The following is a 6684-nucleotide window of genomic DNA, read 5'->3' as shown; positions in this document are numbered from 1 at the left end:
GGGGGGGGGGGGTGGAAATGTCGGTCAGTTGCCTCTTCACTGTCACTCTCCTTTCTCTGCTATGTTTGAGAACTATATGTGACAAATAATAAAACATCAAGATTTGCATATGGGAACTGTATTTCCAACCTTATAAACATGTAGGTTTATGCACATCTGTCACGTTAACAGGCACTGTTTTTTTCTTTTGCTGCCATTGTTTTTGTCTTTGGTAGTTAATGTTGCAAATTGATTATTAGAGAATCTAAATGTAAAATAATTTACCGTAGATTCAGATAGGAGCTATTTAAGAATATTTTTCCCACTAATAATAGAATCGTGACATGTTCCTATGTAATGCTGTATTTTCAAAGCTTCTGATTGTGCAGTTAAATGAATATTTCCTATCCAAGAGAGAATATGTGATTTCACTTTATTTTAATTATGGTACGATGTTTCATGTCAACTAATATAACGCAGATGCTCTATTATTAGAAGTCCACACATTGGCAAAGTATCTTGCTTGTGTGCTAGCTCTCACACCTTTTCTATAGACTCAACTCATAAGCTAAGTGACCAGAAAAATAGAAACACAATGTCATGCAATACAATACAATACAACAGTCAGTTTTTTGTTGAGACTGTTGAGTCAGTTCTATTGTGTGTATTGAGGCTGGAGTTTGTTGTGACATCAAATTGAAGGTGTTCCTAAAATTGTATCCACCTCATTAAAAATGATCAGAAACACTTCAAAATTATGCAGTTATATAAAAATACAGTCAACAGCATCGAACAAAAATAATAACATGAATCAACATCAGAGCTGGGGAGACCCAAAATTCTTGTTCACTTGTGTATGATTTATACATTAAAGCAGCAGCTAAAGTAGATTAACCGTTTTCAGTTTGTGTTCAATTACTAATTTGTTGTTAATAAGGGTGCAGTTACTACCTTTTTAAACAAGGACAGCACGTGGTACATGGCGTTTCTAAGGGATGTGGCTATGAATAATAAAGGAGAATTTATTAGTCAGTTATACCTCATTTTTTGATGATTAAGACCAAATGTTGAAGGATGACCCTTTAAGTACAATGTTGGGTGAGTATTTTTTTTGTCCCCTACATTTTATAACCTGTGAAGCTTTCCTTAAATTATGATGTTTTGGATGTTAATTTCCACTGTCTTTGATCATTGTTTGATTTAATACAGTCCGAGTAGACGGTAGATCTACAGAGCCAAAAGTTGCATAAACTCTTTAGTTTGTGAATTATTAAGTGGTTGTGAAAGTTCCCGGCATTCCATGTATTTGTTAATTTTATATTCATCATAATAAAAAATGTGTGTTATCAAACTCCAGTTTCCTTTTCGTATGGTATTGCAATTTCATGTAGTGTTCCTGGTTAATGGTCACAGGCTGATCTGTGCCATTTATACCTTTTATATAACTGGCTTTGGAAGATTGAGAAATGTCTTTACTAGACAAATTTACCTGAAAATTCATGCAGTCACATTGGGTGAGTAACTGCATTTTAAGACAAACAAGATAACTTAAATATTCAGCATTTACGTTCATCATATTGTATTTGTTTACAGCTGGACATTCCCAAATTTTGTGGATATTCCAAAGCTGGTGTTTAATTTTTTTTTCTCAGACATTGACGTTTCGCTGACGCAATCAGATGACCAATCGTTTCCCACTTCCTACGCATCACTGAGTGTGCAATGCCCATTCTTAAATGCTGGGTACATTGTATTTTTTTTCTCAAACATTAATACCTATAACATAATTAAAAAAATACAAATATAAATGATTAAAGCGATGATCTGAATTAGTTGTATATTTTTTCGAAGTTGATATTGTAGTATTAAGATCAGCGACAACTCAACAATAGTTGTCTAAAATATAACATATGTACGCTATAGTATAAATGTAGTTAAGTTGTATTACACGTGACTATATAGGGCTTCATTACTGCTCAGGGACTTGGTCATTGAATATTCATTGAAAAGCAACGGGAGTTCTCGGTTTACGACGGAGTGCGTCTGTGCGCGTGGTGGGAACGGTAGCAAGATGGCGGCGCTGAAGGAGGAGCAGTGCTACGGACTGTCCTGTGGAAGAGTGAGCAACGGTAGCAATGTATCCGTATTTCACGTTAAACTCACTGACAGCGCACTGCGAGCGTTTGAAGGCTATCAGAGCAGCAAGGTAAATTGTCATTTTCTGTTCTGTGACATTTTGGTTTACGTTTGAAGTCTGTCCGGGCGGCTGTGACAGACAGTGTGAGGTCAGTCCTTACTGTCTGCTGCTGCCTTCATGCTGCGATACACAGCCACAGCAGGCTGGTTGAGGCTGGCCAATTTGTCTTGTTAAGTGTCTAGTTTATTGATCAATATCTCTTGACTAGTTAGGACGACTGGAGCTGTTCGACGTTTTGTAGCTAACGCTACACCCAGACCGACTGTTGAACACCGTGCTCGGTCATTTATCCAGCTCTCTGCTCAGAAACGTTACTGCTGAAGACTGAGTAACGTTAGTTATTTCATTGAGTGTTTGTTAAAGTGGCAGTTTTAGCTTGGTGCTGTTGATAACTTGCCTTACCAGAAAGTATAACGTTTTTAAGAATGTCAGCTAAAAACACAGGAACTTCTGCTGCGTGTAAAGATGTTTTCAGAAAGTTTTTAGTAAATCTAGCAAACCTTTCTAGCTAAACTAGCCAGCAGCTGGCCACACGTAATGTTAACAGCTAACGTTCCCGTTGGCTATATAAGCACTGTCTTCTCGGTTAGGCTACTTTTTGCTCTTCTCGAAGAAAGCTTTAACTCCAAGAAAGCGTTGCATTGGCTGAGTAGTAAATGGCAACATGGTGAGTAATTTGGAAAAGTACCCAGTATTCACGCGAAAGATGGCCATCTCCTTTCCCAACCCCCTCACTGCCATTAAAAGCTCATGTTCACTTGACAGCATTAGAATGGCGTCAAAGTTATTCAAGAATGCAGTTAACGTATTTTCTTGTCAGCAGTAGTTTTGAAATCAATGAGAGGGTGATTTCAAGGATTGGTGTCTGAAATGGCCCTTCTGCTGCTTCTTGCTTGTGTTATTGTGTAGAGATCTAGCTACACGTCTGATGTTGGCCATCTAACGTTTCGGCTTCTATAAATATTTGACAGGGAAAGCCTGGCAGGTCAGGATGAAAGGGCGTTACAGTATCTCCAGCTTCAGTATCTCTGTGTACAGCAGGCCTGCAACTAATTAGTCGGAACAATAACATTGTAAGACAATTGTTTAACAAACAAGTTGTAGGAAGATTGTTGATTAAACCAGGGATCCTCAACAGGGGTCCGAGACCCCCAGGGGTCCCCAGAGTCAGTACAGGTGACCTCCAAATTATTGTCTTGTTTATTTTTAATGTCAACATGAATTTAACATATTGTTATCAAATATCAATCCCCATGATGATAGGCCTACTGGCCTATAGGTAAGTTAGCCATCCACAGATGCAGTTCATCCTAAGGAGTGTCCTGCATGTATGTGTAATTTATAAAATCATACCAATTGCCAACAATTACTATTGTATGCACTATAAAGGTATGTATAAGGGCTTTAGGCCGCCCTACACTTTATTGTAGGCCCAGTTTAAAAGGCAACTTCAATTTATACAATATGTAGTAGGGGGTCCCTGCTCTCTCTCTCTCTCTCTCTCTCTCTCTCTCTCTCTCTCTCTCTATACTTAAAAATGTTGAAAACCCCTGGATTAAACCAATGTTTGACACAGAATACATTGGGAATCCCGCAACTCTTCAATATAGTAAAATTGTAGCTACGCTGGCAACTAATTTAATCTCCAAGGGTTGAGGGCCCTTTTTATTCTTTAGATTTGTAGTCTGTTTGGATGATGACTTGGTTAGGAAATGTACCGTCGCACAAACTAGGTATTTTTTATGCAAAGTATTTATACTTTATGTCAGCTTCCAGGGCTAATATTAAGGTAAAATTTGATTCTTATTTTGGCTGAGACACAGAAAAGCATATATAGTCACACACAATTTACCCCAGCCTTTCATTCCTAGTGCTTGTGATTCAGAATAAGTTATTTGTTATAAGGAGTCATGACAGTACGTGCAATTTATCTCACGTATCTAGAGCTCTATGGAGCTTATATTGGCAGGGGTTCCTTGAGGATCAGAACACTGCCTCACATTTTTAGCCCCATTGTCGCACGTCTACAAAGTTGTTCAGTATTTTATTCAAAATATGTTAGTAATACACGTTTTAAGAATGGATTCACATATACAGGGATTTTGTCTGCTGGGCTTGTAGTTGGCTGATACATGGATGACGAAACAGGCAAGTTGGAGTCAGGTTTTACAGTTGAGATGCATTTTTTATTGACCATTGCCTCTTGTACAGACCTGTGGACTCGCTACCTACTTAAGCTATATTGCTCACTGTATGCATTCCTTATCACCTTTTCCCTGTCATTTGAGTTAATTGCCTACTCATAGTTTGAACATATCTAGATACTTGAATAATTCTAATGTTGACAATGGTATAGCTGTGGGTTTTTAGTTTGGTGATGGTTCCGAGCCGTAGGGTGAGACAAGCATATACTGCACCAGTTTTGTGGATGTTACACCTTAACTGCCACAAATGTTTGCATCACATTTTGGCTATTTCTCTATAGGCAATGTTCTGTGGTCAACAGATTGGTAGATGGGATCTTAAAGTTGGTGCTTTAGACTGAGTCTATTTAGTTAACTACAAGCTATGTATTAATACATACACATATGAAAATACAGTCTACTTTATCATCTCTTTCATCAGTGAGGATTACACAGGCACATAAGCACTGTTGGCGTGCGGCGGTTGACAGCTTTTGTTGCGGCCCACTCTCTTCACATGCTCACGGATGATGAGCATACATCCAAGCAATGTTGATCAATCAAACACCAAAGATTTTCTAGTTCTAGTTTTTTGTAAAATCGTTTAAGTAGTCCATTATTAACTCTTTGGAAGTAGACATAAAAAGAATGGTAACAGTAATGGACAATTCCGCTTCCCATCTGTAAGGGGACCAAAGGGGAAAAGGGCTTTACTGTAAAGGTGCTGCTTGACAAGCAGCTAATGCTAAGTCTATACCGTTAGATGACTCATTCTTTGTCGGTAACATAAGATTACGGCATCGTTCAACATGCTCAGTTATCTTTAGTGTGATTGTATGGACCATGGTTAACAACTCTGGGCTAAACCACAAATTTATCAGTAAAGTTAACTGTATAGGTAGACGACTAACCTAATGGTAATTTAGCCAGCTAGCCCTGTCTGCCTGCCTCACTCTCCTTGTGCTGCAAGGCTTCAGTCGGCATGGGAGCTAACAACAGCCCCGGCCTGGGGACACATTCACAGTCAGCCCTGGGGCTGAACGATAATGTTTTAGCATCAACATCACGATGTGCGCATGCTCGATATTCACATCGCAGGACGTTGCGATGTTGACGCGAATCCTTTTTTGCTGTTTGATAAGCAAACTTTCACCGCTGCCCTTTTACATGATTATTACCGACTGACCCTTCCCTTTTAAGACAGGTAGCCATGTGGACAGCGTGTGTATGTGATGTTCGACTGGGTTTGTTATTGGAAGTGAGGCTCTTTGCGTGTAGAAAGTACCGTAGGCAGCCGCTGACACAGCGATGCGCACAGTTTTCAATGGGTAGTCGGTGAAGCTACAGTAGTCAGTGTTTTATGTTCACTGCAAATATGAACTAAATCACCTGATTAGTGTAACATAATTACAACATCTCCCGGCCATTTCCCCCCCGAAAAATGCTGCTAATATAGTTAGAACCAAGGGGTCCGTCTGTCCCAACTAACGTTACGGTTCGGAGCCGCGATGCTGGAAACGAACACTAATCTACTGCAGAAGTCTGTGTCTGATCTAACGTCATTTACACTGGTTCAATTGTTCATGGATACAGTTTGTTGCTTGTGCGCGTGACATGCAGGTCTGATCAATTAATCAAACTAACGAGCTAGCCCCGCGAGTCGACCACAAGCTGAAATTTAGAGGAAGCAACATGTCACTGTCATTCACGCCTGGTTTGATTATTATAGGAATACAATGGTGTCATGCTAGTCAACCAGCGTATTTCTACCTAATTTCCTTCTCCAAAACCACTTCGGAAGAGCAACGTTAGTCACAGCCCTAACTTGCTTTGGTGTTTGTAAAGCATTAAAGTTTAACAAAGAATGGTTCACATTAGAAAAGATCCTTTTTCATTTTTTCCTTCTATGTAGATGCACTCCGCTACAAAATCAAAGCAGTAGTCGAGAATGATTTATTTCCAAATAGAGCTATTTATGTAATCTTTTAAAAATTCCTTTTTCTTTTTTCATATGCAATATGTATCGCAGGGCAAAAAAATATCGCTATGTCCGATTTCTCCAACATCGTGCAGGCCTAGACAGCCCCCAGCCTGCTAGCAACCAGCCCGATCAGCACCGGTGCTATGGACATTAACGGCACGTTACTGAACCGTCGGGAAACAGACCCAGGCACTCGAGTCAGAACAGCGGCCATTTGTAACGTTACACCTCCGTTAGCGGTGTGCCCCTTCAATTCAATCCAAATTCAAACTATATGCAAAGTTATTCAAACCAGTGTAGATCAGCAACTCCTGTGCCTTGGTAGAGAGAGTTTTTTTTTTTTT

The 6684-nt window shown here is 39.5% G+C and overlaps 1 protein-coding gene across 1 annotated transcript in view; it reads left to right on the top strand.

Annotated features, from left to right (window-relative positions):
• Positions 1–1886: 1886 nt before the first annotated feature.
• Positions 1887–6684, top strand: part of ell (elongation factor RNA polymerase II) — a 33349-nt gene continuing 28551 nt past the window's right edge. The window contains exon 1 of the mRNA XM_034881612.1: positions 1887–2185. Within this exon, the coding sequence (XP_034737503.1) occupies positions 2051–2185 (135 nt within the window). The 5' untranslated portion in view covers positions 1887–2050. The remainder of the gene's footprint in view (positions 2186–6684) is intronic.

Source organism: Etheostoma cragini, chromosome 9, assembly GCF_013103735.1.
Source record: "Etheostoma cragini isolate CJK2018 chromosome 9, CSU_Ecrag_1.0, whole genome shotgun sequence".
Classification (NCBI taxonomy): Eukaryota; Metazoa; Chordata; class Actinopteri; order Perciformes; family Percidae; genus Etheostoma; species Etheostoma cragini.
Note: the sequence above shows the minus strand (reverse complement) of the source record. Positions and strands in the feature narration are given on the sequence as shown.